The 17,304-nt window shown below is 38.3% G+C and overlaps 16 protein-coding genes across 16 annotated transcripts; 7 read left to right on the top strand and 9 right to left on the bottom strand.

Annotated features, from left to right (window-relative positions):
- Nucleotides 1–18: 18 nt before the first annotated feature.
- Nucleotides 19–1,011, top strand: M896_091500 (vacuolar-type H+-ATPase; the record flags this gene model as incomplete). Its single annotated transcript, XM_014707778.1, has 1 exon — nt 19–1,011. One exon carries the CDS (start codon nt 19–21, stop codon nt 1,009–1,011), a length of 993 nt encoding a protein of 330 aa, XP_014563264.1.
- Nucleotides 1,012–1,054: 43 nt separating this feature from the next.
- Nucleotides 1,055–1,528, top strand: M896_091490 (ribosome biogenesis regulatory protein; the record flags this gene model as incomplete). The annotated part of the gene is made up of 1 exon (XM_014707777.1): nt 1,055–1,528. One exon carries the CDS (start codon nt 1,055–1,057, stop codon nt 1,526–1,528), a length of 474 nt encoding a protein of 157 aa, XP_014563263.1.
- Nucleotides 1,529–1,722: 194 nt separating this feature from the next.
- Nucleotides 1,723–2,376, bottom strand: M896_091480 (uncharacterized protein; the record flags this gene model as incomplete). The annotated part of the gene is made up of 1 exon (XM_014707776.1): nt 1,723–2,376. The coding sequence occupies one exon, from the start codon at nt 2,374–2,376 to the stop codon at nt 1,723–1,725; it is 654 nt and encodes a 217-aa protein (XP_014563262.1).
- Nucleotides 2,377–2,568: 192 nt separating this feature from the next.
- Nucleotides 2,569–3,783, bottom strand: M896_091470 (uncharacterized protein; the record flags this gene model as incomplete). Its single annotated transcript, XM_014707775.1, has 1 exon — nt 2,569–3,783. One exon carries the CDS (start codon nt 3,781–3,783, stop codon nt 2,569–2,571), a length of 1,215 nt encoding a protein of 404 aa, XP_014563261.1.
- A 202-nt stretch (nt 3,784–3,985) lies between these two features.
- On the top strand, nt 3,986–5,380 carry M896_091460 (serine/threonine kinase; the record flags this gene model as incomplete). Its single annotated transcript, XM_014707774.1, has 1 exon — nt 3,986–5,380. The coding sequence occupies one exon, from the start codon at nt 3,986–3,988 to the stop codon at nt 5,378–5,380; it is 1,395 nt and encodes a 464-aa protein (XP_014563260.1).
- Nucleotides 5,381–5,425: 45 nt separating this feature from the next.
- Nucleotides 5,426–5,866, bottom strand: M896_091450 (uncharacterized protein; the record flags this gene model as incomplete). Its single annotated transcript, XM_014707773.1, has 1 exon — nt 5,426–5,866. The coding sequence occupies one exon, from the start codon at nt 5,864–5,866 to the stop codon at nt 5,426–5,428; it is 441 nt and encodes a 146-aa protein (XP_014563259.1).
- Nucleotides 5,867–5,991: 125 nt separating this feature from the next.
- M896_091440 (N2,N2-dimethylguanosine tRNA methyltransferase) lies at nt 5,992–7,293 on the bottom strand (the record flags this gene model as incomplete). The annotated part of the gene is made up of 1 exon (XM_014707772.1): nt 5,992–7,293. One exon carries the CDS (start codon nt 7,291–7,293, stop codon nt 5,992–5,994), a length of 1,302 nt encoding a protein of 433 aa, XP_014563258.1.
- Nucleotides 7,294–7,606: 313 nt separating this feature from the next.
- M896_091430 (uncharacterized protein) lies at nt 7,607–9,448 on the top strand (the record flags this gene model as incomplete). Its single annotated transcript, XM_014707771.1, has 1 exon — nt 7,607–9,448. The coding sequence occupies one exon, from the start codon at nt 7,607–7,609 to the stop codon at nt 9,446–9,448; it is 1,842 nt and encodes a 613-aa protein (XP_014563257.1).
- A 70-nt stretch (nt 9,449–9,518) lies between these two features.
- M896_091420 (uncharacterized protein) lies at nt 9,519–10,307 on the bottom strand (the record flags this gene model as incomplete). The annotated part of the gene is made up of 1 exon (XM_014707770.1): nt 9,519–10,307. One exon carries the CDS (start codon nt 10,305–10,307, stop codon nt 9,519–9,521), a length of 789 nt encoding a protein of 262 aa, XP_014563256.1.
- A 130-nt stretch (nt 10,308–10,437) lies between these two features.
- M896_091410 (uncharacterized protein) lies at nt 10,438–10,722 on the top strand (the record flags this gene model as incomplete). Its single annotated transcript, XM_014707769.1, has 1 exon — nt 10,438–10,722. The coding sequence occupies one exon, from the start codon at nt 10,438–10,440 to the stop codon at nt 10,720–10,722; it is 285 nt and encodes a 94-aa protein (XP_014563255.1).
- A 279-nt stretch (nt 10,723–11,001) lies between these two features.
- M896_091400 (phosphoinositide polyphosphatase) lies at nt 11,002–12,369 on the bottom strand (the record flags this gene model as incomplete). The annotated part of the gene is made up of 1 exon (XM_014707768.1): nt 11,002–12,369. The coding sequence occupies one exon, from the start codon at nt 12,367–12,369 to the stop codon at nt 11,002–11,004; it is 1,368 nt and encodes a 455-aa protein (XP_014563254.1).
- Nucleotides 12,370–12,591: 222 nt separating this feature from the next.
- On the top strand, nt 12,592–13,332 carry M896_091390 (uncharacterized protein; the record flags this gene model as incomplete). Its single annotated transcript, XM_014707767.1, has 1 exon — nt 12,592–13,332. The coding sequence occupies one exon, from the start codon at nt 12,592–12,594 to the stop codon at nt 13,330–13,332; it is 741 nt and encodes a 246-aa protein (XP_014563253.1).
- Nucleotides 13,333–13,616: 284 nt separating this feature from the next.
- Nucleotides 13,617–14,297, top strand: M896_091380 (GATA Zn-finger-containing transcription; the record flags this gene model as incomplete). The annotated part of the gene is made up of 1 exon (XM_014707766.1): nt 13,617–14,297. One exon carries the CDS (start codon nt 13,617–13,619, stop codon nt 14,295–14,297), a length of 681 nt encoding a protein of 226 aa, XP_014563252.1.
- A 47-nt stretch (nt 14,298–14,344) lies between these two features.
- M896_091370 (glutaredoxin) lies at nt 14,345–14,728 on the bottom strand (the record flags this gene model as incomplete). Its single annotated transcript, XM_014707765.1, has 1 exon — nt 14,345–14,728. The coding sequence occupies one exon, from the start codon at nt 14,726–14,728 to the stop codon at nt 14,345–14,347; it is 384 nt and encodes a 127-aa protein (XP_014563251.1).
- Nucleotides 14,729–14,862: 134 nt separating this feature from the next.
- Nucleotides 14,863–15,738, bottom strand: M896_091360 (TRAM protein transporter; the record flags this gene model as incomplete). Its single annotated transcript, XM_014707764.1, has 1 exon — nt 14,863–15,738. The coding sequence occupies one exon, from the start codon at nt 15,736–15,738 to the stop codon at nt 14,863–14,865; it is 876 nt and encodes a 291-aa protein (XP_014563250.1).
- Nucleotides 15,739–15,937: 199 nt separating this feature from the next.
- M896_091350 (uncharacterized protein) lies at nt 15,938–17,149 on the bottom strand (the record flags this gene model as incomplete). The annotated part of the gene is made up of 1 exon (XM_014707763.1): nt 15,938–17,149. The coding sequence occupies one exon, from the start codon at nt 17,147–17,149 to the stop codon at nt 15,938–15,940; it is 1,212 nt and encodes a 403-aa protein (XP_014563249.1).
- Between the last annotated feature and the right edge of the window lie 155 nt (nt 17,150–17,304).

Here is a 17,304-nt window from a genome sequence, read left to right as displayed (position 1 = left end):
TGTTGCATTACCTAACTCATGGAAAAACAATTTGAAAACGCAAAGAAATACGGATTCATCATATCAGAAATAAATGGCAAGAAGGAAGACATACTGAAGGAAGAAGACTACAACGCACTCAAAAGATGCGAAAGTCTTGAGGAAATGGCAATCAAACTCACAAGAAAGTATCCCAGACTGTCTGAGGGTGGCATATACACGAAGCCTGAGATCAAAAAACGGCTGCTTGAGACACTCAAAACAGACTTCGACTACTACTATGGAACAGAAGATCATGGCATCAAAATGATACTCGACTATTACATGGACTTTCACAAGATCCAGAACTTCTTCTATTTACTGCAATGCAAGCACCAGGACCCAAATCTTGAGAAGAGCTTCGAAAAGATTGAAATGGGAGATTTTAGTGCATTACGAACAATCAAGTTCTCGAGCGACATGGACGATGTACAAAAGTATTGCATGGAAAATAGCTTTCTGAAGAAATACGGAGGTAGGGTAAAGTTCAAAAAAGAGTTTGTAGACAATGACTTCCAGGTACTGCAGACACTATTCTTCAAGATACACATTGAGGAGGCATACAGAAGCCTTACTGCAGACATGGAGCATATGAAAAGCATTCTTAAGCTAGAAGGAGATAGACAGATAATAGAAATCACAGTCAATACACTTGGCTCAAAGGATATAATTGGGAAGAAGCGCATGGATCTTTTCCCAGCGATTCACTCGATGGATCTGTGGATGAGGGAGCAGCTTTCTACAGCTGAATGCATCGATGATATAAAAACCATCCTTACAGAGCGATACAACTTTGACACGGACATTTCGAACGTGCTTATAAGGACTGAGCTTCTTAAGTACCAGGAATCATTCAATCTTTATGGCGATCTAAGTTGTCTTTATGCGTACTTTCGCATAAAAGAGCAAGAGATAAAAAACATCCTTTGGATCGCAGAATGCATTATTCAGAACAGGAGAAGCGCCATGGACCATCTTTTTGTTGTTCAGTAATGACTGATGTAAATGCAAGAATTGCTTGAGGATAGCCCTGAGTATGAACCATTTGAAGTTTTTGACTGTGATAAGCAATCAAGAGGTAAAACATGCGGACGTAGATAAGCAGACAAAAGAGCTTCTTAGGAAGATGGCGAAGGAGATCAGGTCGTGTGCATCAGTCAGGAAGAACGGAGATCTTGTGCATATCCTACCAGAGCCTCAACTGATGTTTCCAAGGGAATATCTCAAGTCTCATATTGAGACGAAATGGCAGAAGTTTGCAAGAAGCAAGGGAATAAAGAAGAGGAGTAAGAGTGGACTTGTTTATGATGAGGATATTGGAGAGTACATTCCACGGTATGGACCATACAGCAAGATGAATCGCATTCTGAAGTCTGGATTGGCAGATGGTGAAAAGACAGTGTCATCGCTCAGAAAGCAGAAAAAGCGGAATATTGAGAAGAATAATGCGAACAGAATTGCAAATGCAAGCAGAATTGCAGTAAAGCCCAGCAAAAGTCAAAAGAATTGAGTGCACAGCCCACCTGACAAGCAGTGGCACACAGATAAGACAAGTAAAGCATTATTATCAAAATCTTTTAAATGTTTTAAATCAGTTTATTTCGATACATCAGGTTTGTAGTGATGCTATGCTTGTATTGATGAGCAATCCATTTCTTAATGCAATAACATAAAGTTAATCAGTAGCAATTACTGTATGCTTGCTCAACATCCATCGTTCACCACTGAAATCTTATGTGAAAGATACGGAACCAGCGTTTGTACAATCCCAGCACGGAATACATCTTTTAACCTACGAATTTTGAGGTCTTTTAGTGCCTTGCCTTTTCGCCTCAAAAGCTCTTGTGTTGTTTTATCGGTAGCTACCAGTAGTGTAAACCAAAATACAAACCATGCAGAAATGGCAAATAGGTATTTGTGAACAAACGCCTTAAGAACATGAGGCGAGTTTTGCAATAACGTAGCAATCGAGTAAAGATTTGCGAAAACAATCGTGAGGTATAAGTCATTGGTGTTATTTGATGCAACACACCTACCTATTATTGGACAATGATGATCTCGTCGGTGATAGCATTTGTTACATATCTCACAATGAACAGTCCTTGTTCCAACTATTCTGTTACACTTCTTGCATATTCCCTTTACATTTGCAGTCCCAAAGTCTAGAAGTTGTCCAGGCGATTTTATAAGGCATGTAATGTAGTAATAGAAAGATGTTGTCAGCAGGTACAACCTTACAGATATCCCAGATGTTGTTATAACATCATAACAACCAAGAAGATATAGCATTGTCACTAATGCAATCACAATTGACTCCGCTATTCTTATTGCCTGATTCACTGGTTTCCATATCTCCATGCTGTGTAGATGCATCGCACTTATTAATCTTCGCATTTCCCCTTTTGTTTCCAATGCCAATCAGTTGTAGATTATTTTCTATTCATCACTGGTAATTCAAAGATCATTGATCATCTGTAGAAGCATATATTTCTTTCAATCCACTATCATTCACAAACCTACTGTGAATTGTGAACACAGGTTAAATATTATTCATATTGCTATATTCTTTATTCCAGATTTTACCTTGATATTCTGAATATCATTCCAGAGATTGTCTACATCATTATTACAATCGCTTTCAGAACTATCAGAGTCTGTGTTTCTATATGCATATCTATTTGATTTGCTGATATTGCTCAGCCCTTCTATTGTATCACATATATCACGATTGAATGGCTGGAAAAGCATTTTCTCAATTGAACATATACTGCTGCTTGTGCGTTTCAAATCCAAACTGTTTGTGTTTGGCGCTCTGATTCCTTTACTTTGACGACTGCATTTCTTGTACTTCTGTTTTGGATAAATTTCATTGCTCCTTACTGGATTCTTATTATGCATCTTTTTTGATATTCCAGCAGAATCATCATCTATGCTTTTACGACTCTTGGTTTCATTTGAAGAATGCTTGAAGCTATTGTAGTACTTTGACTTCTTTCTATCATCATCATCTCCAGATCCCATTCCAAGCAGTAAAAGTGAGGTTTTGTCGCAAGGTTCTCTATCATTAGGATCATTCCTGTATCTACTATCGTCATCAAATCCACTATCGCTGTCATTTCCATCACCTCTATTGCTATTGTGCCTATCATTAGGATCACGCCTTCCATCATTCCTGTATCTACTATCGCTGTCGTAGACACTATAGCTACTGGACTTATCATCGTCATCGTATCCACTGTTATTATTGAACTTATTATACCTTAGAATTTTATGAAGTTTGCTCATACGGAAATATTTTTTAGGAAACCAAGCAAATAATTGGAATTTATCACGACCATCATTCTTGCAGCGTTCACCTTTCAATGTGTAGTCTTTGGCCATAAACAGGCAGCGATCGTCTCCAAACATAATCTTAATATGATTCCCAGGTTGTAAAACAAACTTTGCCAGTTGGTTCCATTTCATGTGCTTAGAATAGAAGTGCAAGGTGTTGGTGGAGTCAAGTGCAAGATCACCTACTTTGTCACTAAGTTTGTACTTTTCAGCGTCTTTGTCGTTTGCGTACATGATTATACCCCCTCGCCCATTCTTTGTTTCCTTGCTGATCTTGATTGGAGAAGGATTTTCGTTTTTGTGCGTTCCCATTATAAATGATTTGTGATTCTTATCCTGCTTGACAGTAATAAATCGATTCCTGCCCACCGAGTAGAGATAGCCCAACTCATCCATCTGGGCATATGCAAGCATGAAGTATAGGAACAGCATCATGCAATCTGCTAAAACATACATTATATTGTTTGCAATTCTGATACTTGAGTCTCAGATACATGCTTTGAAAACTACCGTTTCATTTGTTATCTTATGCTTATAGTACATGGCTGGCTCTGCTATCCCAGTCACTATACGGCTGTACCTGACTCATCTTGAAACCTGTACTTGATATCATTTGATGCACGGTCAACACACTATGAGCTTGCCAAAAAGACTACTCAACTTCAAGATCACAGGCCAAATAGGCACAGGAAGCTATGGTGATGTTTTTTTGGCTGTAGATAGCATCACAGGCACTAATGTTGCAATCAAAATAATTAGGAATACATTAACAGGAATAAATCCAGATATCGAGTCACACATACAATCAATGCTCAATCACAAAAATATATGCAGACTCTACGGGTGCTTCAGCATAAAGAATGCATCTGCGCTGGTCATTGAGCTTATAAACGGCCTGGATCTTCACAAGTTTATTAGAGTATATGGAAGATTTGATGAGAGCCATGCAAAACATCTCTTCATTCAAATGGTGCAGGCTGTTGACTATTTGCATAGTCATTCTATCATTCACAGAGACCTGAAATTAGAGAATGTCATTGTTGCAGACGGGACAATCAAGATATGTGACTTTGGTCTTTCATCGTTCTACAGCACAGAATCTTTGCTGAGTGACTTCTGTGGAACCCCGCAATGTGCAGCGCCAGAAATCATAAATGGTGTGCCATATATTGGGCCTGAGGTCGACATATGGTGCCTGGGCGTGATTCTTTATGCAATGGTTCATGGAAGGTTGCCGTTTGAAGACTACGGCAACAAGGCCATCAATACACATACCCTGAGTTCAAGACTGAGGATCGATGAATCATTGTCGTACAACCTTAAGGATCTCATAAAGCGAGCAATACAACCAAATAGATCATCGCGTATAACCATGCATCAAATGCTAGATCATCCGTGGTTAGGTATTAAGAAGAAGAAGTATAAGCGAGATATTGTTTTTATTGATAAAGGCATTGTTGAGAAACTCTTTGTGATTGGAATTGACAAGGATCATACGTACAGAGCACTAAGCAACAGAGAGTCCATAGAAACCTCAATGTATTGCTTACTAAAGCAAAATCCCTTCGCAATCGACAGAAAAGCTATGGAAAGAAATGCAAATTGTCTAGGCATCATCAGAATCGATACATCATACGACTCAAACTCCATGCAAGAGCAGAAGATGCATCGTGCAAGCATTGAAAAAAACAAGATTTTATATAGCATGATCTCACCAAGGCGAGGATGTATTCCATTCATATGGAGCACAAGAATGCATGTTGTCGAAAGAGATTTAAACATTCCCATCGACCAATCTAAAATATTGATTGAGCAGGTCTTGCAGAAATACAAAGAAACTGTTATCACAAAACATTCAAAATACACAATCTGTCATAGCGCAGGACTTAAAATATCCATCGAGCTTACACAATGCACGCCATTCACCAAATGCAGCTTTCAACTCATTAAAGGCACAAAGATCGAGTTTGTGGACTTCATTATCGACTTTATTAGAGTTACGGATCATATGTTTTGTTCTATCATGTAGTGCATGGTATATAATAAATAGCCTCAATGTCTCTATTCCAGGTTTCTAAAGATTAAAGTATTTATACAGAAAATATACAAAATCTCCGCCATATTCATTGTCCCTTAGAAACTTTCGGACAGTTGCCGATCCTACAGTTTTGATCCAGTGGTCAATGACCCACACATGCATTCCCAATGGCCGTTTTATAGTTTGATCAATTTTGTGAGTATTGTGGAATAACCACAACATATTATTGAATATTGTCTTTTGATCAAGTCCCTTGAGTTTCTCCTTTTCTGCATCTGTCAGCGTGTATGAATTAACATCCCACAGCATATCGTATTCTTCAGTTGACATCTCAACAAGCCCTCCGCATTCTCTTATCTTCTTTGCCTCCCACTCGTGAGATCTGTTTACTAAGCCTCGTATTTCCTCAATCTGCTCCTCAGTAAGTTTCTCAATCCCTGTCCTTTCCTTCAGCATACTACAAAACCTTCTCTCCATGCCCGGGGTGCTTGCTTGATTCTTGTTATTCCATGATTACGCATCATTTTATAATTATTCATAAATCCTATGATTTATGCAAGCATAATTATTACAACTACAAATTTAAAGTATCTACTCAATATTCAACAATCTTTTGTATTTCTTTTTGGAAGGCCAAGAGGTCCCATTCCCGAGCACATCATTCCCTTGAAAAACTCAGTCTCCTCAATTGCTTTAACTGCTTCATTCTCATCAAAGCACACTCCCATCTGTCTCTGTTTTTCGACATCTCCCAACTCATTTGCTATTAAAATCTTGTTAATCACTTCAACAGGCGCATTGCTTTTGATTGCATTCACTTCGCAGTGTGTATAAGTCACCAAATACCCCATGTTTGCCAATGCATTCATCATCCTTGCACGCTTCATAATGTTGATCTTAAGGATAGAACACAACGATGGCAACTCGTAGTATAGCATTGTAGGAGCCTCTTGCTTTATATACCTTAACAATCCCAGTAATCTTTTGTTCTCACTACGAATCACATTATCAAGCATTTTCTGAACAATGCCTGCATCATGTAGCTGTCTTTTCCAAAACGGTCCACAAAGCCTCATGCTCTTTCCACAATTACTGCATGTGCTTGAAATCTCTTCTCCATCAATTACTACAATCTTCTGACATTTGCACACAAAAACATATCGATTATCATCAATTACAGCTCTGGGATTCTTCTTCAGAATCCTGATAAACACCCTGACATAGAAATCAACACTTACACAAAGCAACGGTTCAACACTCGAATCAAACTTAGACGCTTGTCGAGATACCAATGAAACAATCGTTCTCAGTGGAACCTCATTCATACCAACTCCTCTAAGAATACGTGTAGAGTACTTTACTTGGCATTTCTTTTCATTCGAACATAACACGCCTTTGTCTGTTGCAGTCAAACACAGCACTCCCTTATGCTTGATAGACCTGATTGCATTGTCAATATATTCAGAGCAACTTCCAAATGGGTCTATATCAATAACGTCAAAAAAACATGGCAGAGATACCATAAGCACGTTACAGTCTGCCTTCACAATATTTGCTCTCGATGTCTTCCTTGCTCTAATATGCTGTACATCTGACATAAAACATTCAATCTCTTCAAATCCATTCAACTCAAGATTCTGCTTTATTGCAGACACCGAGCACTCTGAAATATCATTCATGTAAACCACAGAGTTGTGTATCTCATTCAAATACCTTATTCCCCTCAGTCCAGTTGCTGACATTGCATCTAAGATTCTAAAACTTTCCTTATCTTTAAAGCACTCTTTTATAAGTTCTACTGACATGTCTCTATTGAGCTCCTGTGCTGGATTAAAGAAGGTGTGATCGTCTTTGAATATGGTGGTTGAGTTTTCGGTGACTTTTACAAAACCATTGCCAGTCATGTCTTCACATGTATTAGCACTTTCAGACTTATCAGTATGCATTACCTGGTCACATGCATCATCTATTATCATTCAGGGTATTATGTGCATGACTCTAAATGAGCGGGTGAATTTATATAAAGCATGAATGCATAGAACCTAACATTTAATTATTTCTGCTTTTATCCAATACGTTTTCTTGGTGCTCTAAGAATTTGTTGATCTTAGAGTATTGCCTTACCATCGTCTTGACAAGCTGATGCATCTTTTTGAATTCGCTTTCAATCTCCTCAATGGAGTTTTCCATTGTCAAATGCACGTCACCCATACAAGGATGCGGTTTTCAAGCACTTTGAAAGCAAACCAAGTGGATGAATGGAAAGAAAGCTATGTATCATACGACATCCTCAAGCCAATGATAACTAGGAATAAGAACGGATTCAAGGCCGCAATTGAAAGGGATTTGGCATCAATCAATGACTTCTTTTTTATGCTTGAAAAGCAGGCTGTTGCTGAGAAGGACTGTATATTTGCTGATACAAGCATAAACCTTGCTAATAGCATATCAAAACATAACCACACGCATAATGTAAGCATAGATTCAAAATATACATTTATAAGTGACACACTTAAAGTAAACAATGCAGATTTGGATGGCAAATCGGTCATCAATCAAAGCACAGATGAGAACCCAATGACAGATGAAGACGACTTCGAATACAAGCATGCACCACAGAATGACATCAAGAAAGGATTTGGTGCGATATTCAAAATCCCAAAGCAACTTGAAAGAAGAAAACGGGAAAAGAACATACAGGAATTTCTGCATGCAGTTATTGGTATCAAGAGATTCAGAGAGCTCAACTATGCTGGATTAATGAAGCTTTCAAAGAAATATAATAAAACCTATCCTTCGGAGGGATTTCACAAGGCATTTTCAAAAAAGATCGATGGATCATACTTCAGTAAGTCAAAGCGCATTGATGAAGTTTATTCGTCCATAAAGGAGCTTTATAGGACTGTGTTTGCAAGGAACGATCCTGGGAAGGCAAAAACGATGCTCAGAAAACTCAAGAGGAAAAGTACAAGCAATCCGGTTGCTTTGTATACCTCGGGAATGCTTGGAGGAGTGTCGATTGGGCTTCTAATGCTACTTGACTTTGGAGAGAATAAGTCAAGCAAAGAAATGTTTTTTTCAACAGTTCTTCTGCAATACGGAGCACTTCTTTTTGGTGTGTGCCTTTCAGTATTCAAAAGGTTTCACATCAACTACAAATTCATTTTCAATTTTGATGTGTGCTCGTCTCTAACATCTGATGCATATCTATTAATGATATCGGCCCTTATATTGATTAATATTGCCTGCACCTGGGCCAACAATGTGTTTTTTCACATAAGCCCTTACTGGATTCTAATTGCAGGTTTTTTAGTGATGTTTGTTCCATTCCAGATTCTTTACCATCGATCAAGGTTTTACTTGGCTTCTGTTATTTTCCGAATAGTGTTGCTGCCGATGTCTCATGTGCGATTCAGGCACTTCTACTTTGCAGATGTTGGTCAGAGCTTTACTACATGCTTCAAGAAGATATTCTTGCAGGGATGCGACCTCGATTGGAGGCTGGATGGAGTGATCAACTCTTTCTTTGCAATTGTAAGACTTTTACAGTGCCTCAAACGCTATAAGGACACAAGACTGAAGTTTCCACACATAGCCAATGCGCTAAAATACGGATTGGCTATAACAGTGGGGATAACTGCAGCATTATACGAAAAGAACAAGACACATGATGCTCTTGTTTATAAAGCAATGAGCATGGCAATTTCATCCATATGCTCAGGTGCTTGGGATATTTTCATGGATTGGGGCATAATCAGAATTAAAACAATATATCCAAGGCATGCATATGTTGCTGGAATTATTTTTAACTTGCTATGCCGGTTTTCATGGCTTATTTTGTATGTATTCGATATTCCTGTGCTGTGGATGCAATTTCTTGAAATAACCAGAAGATTTATATGGACACTCTTCAGGGTTGAGTTTGAACACCTACACAATTGCAGTGAATTCAAAGCAAAGGGTTCAATATGGTTTACATCGAATGAGCTGTTCTACAGAAAAGACTACGAGGTTAATACAGAAACAACAGAGACAGAAAACGAATCAAGCACATACTAGCATTCTATAGACATCATCATAATAACAATTGATTTATTATACAAGTGTTTATATACAGGCCTGTTTAATTTTAAGCATGAGCAAATGAAATATCGGATCTAATCGTGCATAGATTTATGCATGCCATTTTTATTTTTGGAGGCCTAGAACGTATTCCATACCTAATGATATCTCTTGATCTTGAAGTACACAAAGACGCATAAACATGAAAAAGAGTAAAAAGCAATATTACACCGAAAAGAATCGAATACACTACAAACAAAAGCAACACAACAGCCATCAGTATTTTCGATTCATTGTCTCCTTGTAAATACGTTGTGTATATCTTGTATAGAAGCATCAGCTTTGTATAAATGACTGCAACAAGAGTATAAAGATAAACATGAAAATGCTTCATGTTGTTTCTTCCTATGCAGTTTCCCAGCCATATGCAGTGATGATCCATGTCAAGGATGCATCTGTTGCATTCTCTGCAATGTGACATCCCACTGATTCTAAATAAATTACATTCCAAACAATACTTCTCCTCAAACACTTCTCCATCTATATTTATTCTTCTTATCCATTCTCCACTTTTGTTCATGCTAATCTGTGTAGATGCACAATCTCCAATAAAAATTGTGTCTGGTGAGTATCTATGGTGTATTTTCTTGTTCACACGCCCTGGATCAAGGACACAGACTTGCATGAACGATAGGGAGTTTGCTATTACAAGACAAACAATCAATGCAGCGCTCCATGTACATTCAGAAAACACCAATGAATACACAAGCACGCCCATATACATGGTCAGGTGCTGTAGCATCACCAGTTTTATCCTTAAAAATCCAATGCATAAGCCGTTCTTCCAGCAATGCATCCAGTGATGTGGGATGCTGTCCATTCCTGCATTTATTATTAATTTGTATATTTCAATACTTATGCATCACAATTTGTGCATCCTACACTCACGTACCAATCGGTATTCTTGATCAACCCTTGAGCCATTCATGATGAAGCTTTTAGATTTTATGAAAGAAAATGAGGTGGTGTATTCGTTTGGGAAGGTAATTGATAAGCTTGAAGACAACAAATACATGCTTGAATCGCACAATAACAGTATAGTTATAGCTACAAAGTCTCACATTGAGGTTGGTACATGGATCCGCGTCTATGGAACATTCAGATCTGGTATTCTACAGGCTGTATTTGTAGGAAGACTTAGCGGTGTTGATATCAATTTGTTTGAAAGAGCTGTTGTGTATATGAATTCCCGTATGCCTTGTGATGAATAAGACTTCACATCAAAAATCCAAGTTTAGTGGGTTCAATAAATCATTCATTAGTTTTCAAGTTCAAAAATACATCGTCAATCATAAATATTTGTGTATTCATTTATTATTTATGATTTTTACAGTATTCACCTATCTTTGCTGTATCTTGATTATATTCATTTATTATTTATGATTTTTACTCTAAACATTTATTATTTATCTTTTTAGAGTATTAATTCACTATCAAAGACTATTCTCATCGTATGTACTTATTGTTCATCATGCTCGTATATTTACTTATCACTCATTATCCTCATTGTATGTATTGTCCCCGCTCTTTTCTAAAAGTGTATTGATAATACCATGCTTTTGCTTATCAATAAATCTTCCATTGATGAGCCTTGTTGCAGAGATAATTATGTCGTCCATGTATCCCATTAGCGATCGCTTTCCTTGCAGCGCAAGATCACCTTTCATTGCATCCGAACCTGTATACAGATTGCTCAGTGCATTCCCATTCTCAGACCAGCATTCCTGCATCCTCTTCAGTACCTCTCGATCATGAACTATCTTTTCTAGGTAGAACATACATATCAATGATTGTGCAACATTCGTCCTGTCGAGGCAGTCAAGGCAATTTACACGGAATACCACGTCATGCATGCATACATCCTGCAGCTTGAAGTACAATAGAAACTTCATGTTGTCATAGTCATTTGCATATGCATTCAGGTCAAACTCTGTATATGGGATTTCTTCTGTATCTAAAAGCTTGCTAAAGCTCGATGTGAGCAGCTTCTCGTCTTTCTTTTCACCCAAAAGATTGACTACGTGTATCTTTCCATACTCCCTTGTCAGTTTTTCAAAATGTTTGATGAATGCCTTATGCGCGCCTGGTTCATCAGCACATATGCTTACTTTTGTTGGAAATCCATACTCCTTTTGGCTCCAGAAGAGAGGCACAGATCCTCTGACAATCGTGAAGTCAAACATTGTCTGCTTATTACATCTGATAACAAAGCGTGTCTTCACAAACATTGAAACATTTCCATCTGCATCAATTCCTCTGCATAAATATCTTGTACCAACCTTGCTTGATGAAACCAATGAAAGAAGCGTCATGTTGTACAATTCAGCGGATGCCTTAAATATGCTTTCAATAAAGAATCCACAGAAAAGAGTGGAAATCTCAAAGTCTGTGTCTTTTCCCAAGTGTGGACTGTGTGAAAGTTTATATGCGCATGAATCTTGCTCGGAGTACCTTAATAAATTCACTTTCATATGCTTATTCCATTCAAACTCATCCTCCAGAAATGAAGATCCTAAGAAGTAGTAAAAATCATGAGATTGAATGAATCCTTTGATCTGCGAAGTGATCTCCTCTGTCTTCTCTGGATTGCATGTGTTGATAAATCTGATTCTCTCAATCTTGTAGATCTCTGCATTGCGATAAATCCCCTTGAATGATCCTTCTGTAACACAAACAAGATATTCACTACTCGGCCCGCTACTCTGCTCTATTTTAAGGACACCAAGAATTGTCTGGAACTCGATTTGTTTAAGATCATGCTTGTTTGATGCAATACCTACATGCGAGAGTGTTGCAACGCCTGTGTTTGTTTCCCATGAAATTCTTTTTGAAGACTTAGAGTACACTAGGTTTGGCATACCTGGGTTTTTGCCCAAATATGTTTTCCATCTTTGTTTTGTGTTAAACCTGCGCATAGATATTGGATACAATAAATCATAAACATGCAGGGATACAGTCGATGGCATATTCAGAGTACTGATCAAGCAGGAGCAGTCATATTATTTGAATGACGAAATGCTAAGTGGTTCTGAAACAATGTGTCATCGAGCCAAAATAAATACTGTATTCGTTATCAGCAGATGAACATTCATAGAGCAGGTGCATATGTGATTCTCCAGATGTTTGATGTGAGTATATACATGCCGCTGTATGTCGTTCCACGCAATGAGCACCTAGATGAGAAGCTGGTTTTGAAAAATATCAAGGTGGAGGCGAAAAATGCACAGCAGCTGTTTGGTACATTAGCAAAGCACGAAGAGGGTTCCAGTTACAAAATAGATCATGCAGAAGTGTATAAAATAAACAACGACACTTATAAAAGCACTAATGAGTCGGTATCACAGGACGTGGTGCTTGGGGCAATGGCATTTGACTTTTCGATGTTAAAGGCACTTATTAGCAGAGGAAGCCAGCAGGATTCATCAACGCCTCCAGAAATAAAGATCAAGAGCATAGACATGGACATTCCGCTTGGAGTGCAAATCTTTTTGCATGTGCCTATCATGCTTGTGGTGATGGTTGTGTTCTACCTGTTTATGTCGTTTGGAGGCGAAAACATGAGAGGACTATCGTACAAGGAAATAGAGAAGATACCGTTGTGTTTATACTCGTCTCATGAGTTCATTAATAAGGGATGTATTATATGCCTGGATGATTTTGAAGGCTGCAGCCGAGTGCGCCATCTGGGATGTGGGCATGTGTTCCATGCAGAGTGTGTTGATAAGTGGCTCCGAAGGAACTTTGTTTGTCCTACATGCCGGAAGAGAATTGTTATAGACAACAGGAAAAGTCATAGAGCAAGGGATGTTCATGTACTATAGATTTGTCTTGCAATGGAGTAGAGTGTAGAGTAGCAGAGTTGTGCTTGACTGGAAATATGACAATTTATATGGTTTTTATGTAATGAAAGCCATCGTTAATATATGATATAAATGATACCTTGTTTATATGTGTTTGTGCGTGTTGCATTATTGAAATATTACATTACTGATATGAATTATGCGAAAGTTTATTTTATTGATCGTTTACAGTTGTGTGTATTTGAGTGATTTGGCTTTTATATTTCTGTTGTACAAAAGACAAGTGCAGCAGCGACCCTTTAAGCATGATGTCTAAGCACGGATTCTGTAGCAACTGCAGTACAACGGCAACACCTCTGTGGAGAAGAGCAGGCGATGGCAGTTACCTGTGCAATGCCTGTGGACTTTACTATAAGATACATGGAAAGAAAAGACCGATTAGTTTCAAGGCTGAATCGGTGAAACCAAGAATACGGCTTAAGAAGAACAGTGCATGTTCTGATGATGTGTATCTCAGCTATGAAAGTGTGGATGGAGACGATGATAATGTAGCAGAAAACGAGCAAGGCTACAGTAAAGATCAAGGCATCTATGAAAGCAAGAATATCAAATATAATATTATTGAGTGCTATAGTCAAGCAGAATCAGGATGTATCAAGAGCAGCAATACAAAGAGATGCAAGCCATCTACTACGGGCCGTACTAAATATAATGGCATGGTAAATCAATATTTATTGATGAATAGTTCATCTGGGAAGTCTATGAGTTATATGGAGGAAGATTATATGAAGTCTTTGCCAAGAAGGCACTTTGACAGAAGAATGTGCACGATACCATTGTTTATTGATGGTTCAAGCAATGAAAAATTGTATGCAGAGGCAACATTTATCAAGAATCCATGGATGGAAGGAACGGGAGATAAGGATTTAGAGGCAATCGCCGTAAATGCACTAGTTGAGATGTCCCGTGGAGAGATATGCGATTAAATTGGTGTTATATTATTTGGTAGTTGATCAAGCAAATACTGTTTGTATTAGATTGTCTTATCGATGGTGCTTATATGCCTGGGTTTGGGATCGAATGGCTTAGGACCAAATGGATAAATGTGAATTTGTTCCCTGTTACTGAACTCTTCGGACCCGCCAATTGATTCGCCATCTAAGAAGATGTTGGGAAACGTGTATCGAAACTGTTTTGAGAACTCTTCTGCATTTTTATTGTCATCAACAATGACGGCATGGCACGGAATGTTGTTTTCGAGCGCCATTTTCCGTGCTTTGTTGCTATATGGACAATATTTTCTAACAAACATAACACACTTGCTATTATTGATCATGTCTTTGTAGAATATGTTGCTGTTTGAATCCTCGAGCATAAAAACACTTGATGCAAGAACAATCAGGTTCAATAAGTACATTTTTATTTACACGGGCGGCACTTATATTTGTGCCAGTTTCAGATCGTATCACTAAGTGTGTATCAGTTATATTAATACACTGCAAAGCTCCTTTACACTCAATGGTCGGTATATAAGCATACAAAAGTTAAGGTTTACTTGCACTTAGCGCTTTGTATACTAGCTGTTGAGGGTTCTCTGCAGTCCTTAATGCATGTGGAGCGAGAAATACGCATTGCCATCTTCAATATCATGCACGACCACACAATATGCATCAGAACCAGTATCTGCACCATTACTGCCATGGCTCGCAGAGCAAACCTGAACTCATGGTTCCACACATATATTCCTATTGGCGCAGCCACCAAGCATGCATAAACACCAAGTCTCGAGATAATGAATATCACTGCAAAGAGCATAAACACAATGGTGGCAAGAGTATTGCTTTGTGTGTAATTCAGCAACTTTGCAACTTCTAGAAATGGATCAGATAGATCATGCACAGCCATTATCGCTATTCCACACCTGACCATGTCTGTGCAATAAGACATTCCAAGAAGTAAAAGAGTCACCAGGTGATGTACAACCATCTGCAGGAAGTCTTTGTACATATGCTCATTAAACAGGTAGAACAACTCGACAAAGTAGTATGAAAACTCAATGTGATAGTAGAGCATCACTCGCAATGGAAGGTTTCCGGCGCCTACTGGATCCATCATGCCCTTGGCACTTGGGACCCACGACTCGTTTTGGATTACCAAATATCCGTAGAATGTTGTGAATGTATAGAACACAGCCTTCCAGAACGAGACCCTGAACTTTCTTTTTTGTCCAGAGCTGAGCTTGTCATGCTGATCAAGCATATCTAGAAAGACATCGGCTGCTGGCATAACAACAAGGTTTTTGATGCAGACAATCAGTATGCAAAGCATTATGGGCGCGAATACGTCTCTTGGAAGCTCAAGATGCGATTCAAACATCCTGTCATTACTCATTCTCATACCAAGTATTTTATGCATGAATTCGAGCATCTATAGATCTGGTCTGCTTACATCTATGTATACTCTTATATCAATCCAAGCGAATCACATTGCTTTGTTAATCAAAGAAGATTGGGCTTCAATTGTAAATATCGCAATGTTATTGCTTCACTGGTCTTCAGAAACAAATTAATGCATGGAAGCCTGTGCATCATATTACATACAAGTGTTTATTCACAAATCATCTCTATCAATCTAAAAACCTCTCAAATTTTGATATTCTCATTGTGGCAACCTTAGGCATTATGCTATGGCACACTCCATGGTCTATACCTCTAAGAAAGACATTTGAGTCCAGATATGTTGTTTTTGCAATAGAAGGAGGCTGTTCGCACATTTCATGCAATACACTGCTGTTAAAGATTGGTTTTACATCACTATTCGGGAGCCTTGAAATCAGATCGAGATTTCTTCTTGCTTCTACTGACTCACTGTTGACTTTCAATGCACATTCAAACGCCTTCTTTGCCTCACAAATCAGTCCTTGCTGTAAATATGCACATCCCAACGAGTTTTGCATCATTCCATTCATCATGCCTGGATCAATTACTTTATTGTAATACCTAATTGCACGCTCATGTAATCCTTTGGTAAACGCAATCCTTCCCATTAGGTACACAATGTATGGATCGCTCTCCCTGCGCCCATACTCCCTGTGGATTTTTCGCACTCCTTTAAAATCACCTTTTTTGAAGCTTATCCATGCAAGAAGCCTCAATATTGTAGGGGAATATACATTTGATTTTCGTATAATCTCAAGAACCTCTATTGCAAGGCCCTCCTTCGACTGCATTTCATAAAGATGCGCAATTTGTATCTGTGCGCCTATGTCGTATGTGCATTCAAACGGATTGTAAACAATCACGCGGAATGTATCAATTGAATCAGATAACCTATTCATCTTCTTCAGGCAAATCCCTGTTCTAAACATGATCTCGTAGTCCTTGTATTTTTCTACACCGAGCCTGCTCAGCATCACAAGCCATGGCCTTGCATTTGCATAATCTCCAAGCTCTTCATAGAAAAGAGAAATTCCATAAATAAGAAATTTGTCTTTATGCACAGCATGATGATATGCTTTCAGAAAGCTTTCATAACTATCTTCAAGACGTCCTTTATACAGATATACGTGTCCTTTGATAACTAGTGCTTCGCATGTTCCACCAAGGTGCATCAATCTGTTTGAGATTGCCTCAGCTTCTTTAAGGCTTCTGGTTTCCACATGGCACTTTCCAAGGCTGTATAGTGCATGTATGTTACAAGGGTTAGCCTTGAGTGCCTCTTTGCTACACTTTCTTACATCAATCAGGTTCATATATTGTCTGTGCTGATGATAAAAACTTAATGATTTAGGCCATTTGTAGAGCCAAACCTTCTGATCCATATGGCATGTTTTCAGCATGTCAGGGGAGATTACAGATGTTTTTATGAACAGAAAACCTGATATTAGCAATATTTGATATTTTTAGTATTAATAAGCTAAAGTGAGTATTAATGAATAAAACATCAGGATGTGCTGAATATATTGAACTACGCATGATCAAAGCATGAAGCACT

Source organism: Ordospora colligata (genome assembly GCF_000803265.1).
Source record: "Ordospora colligata OC4 chromosome Unknown contig_09, whole genome shotgun sequence".
Classification (NCBI taxonomy): domain Eukaryota; kingdom Fungi; phylum Microsporidia; family Ordosporidae; genus Ordospora; species Ordospora colligata.
This window is presented reverse-complemented; position numbering and strand designations above follow the sequence as displayed.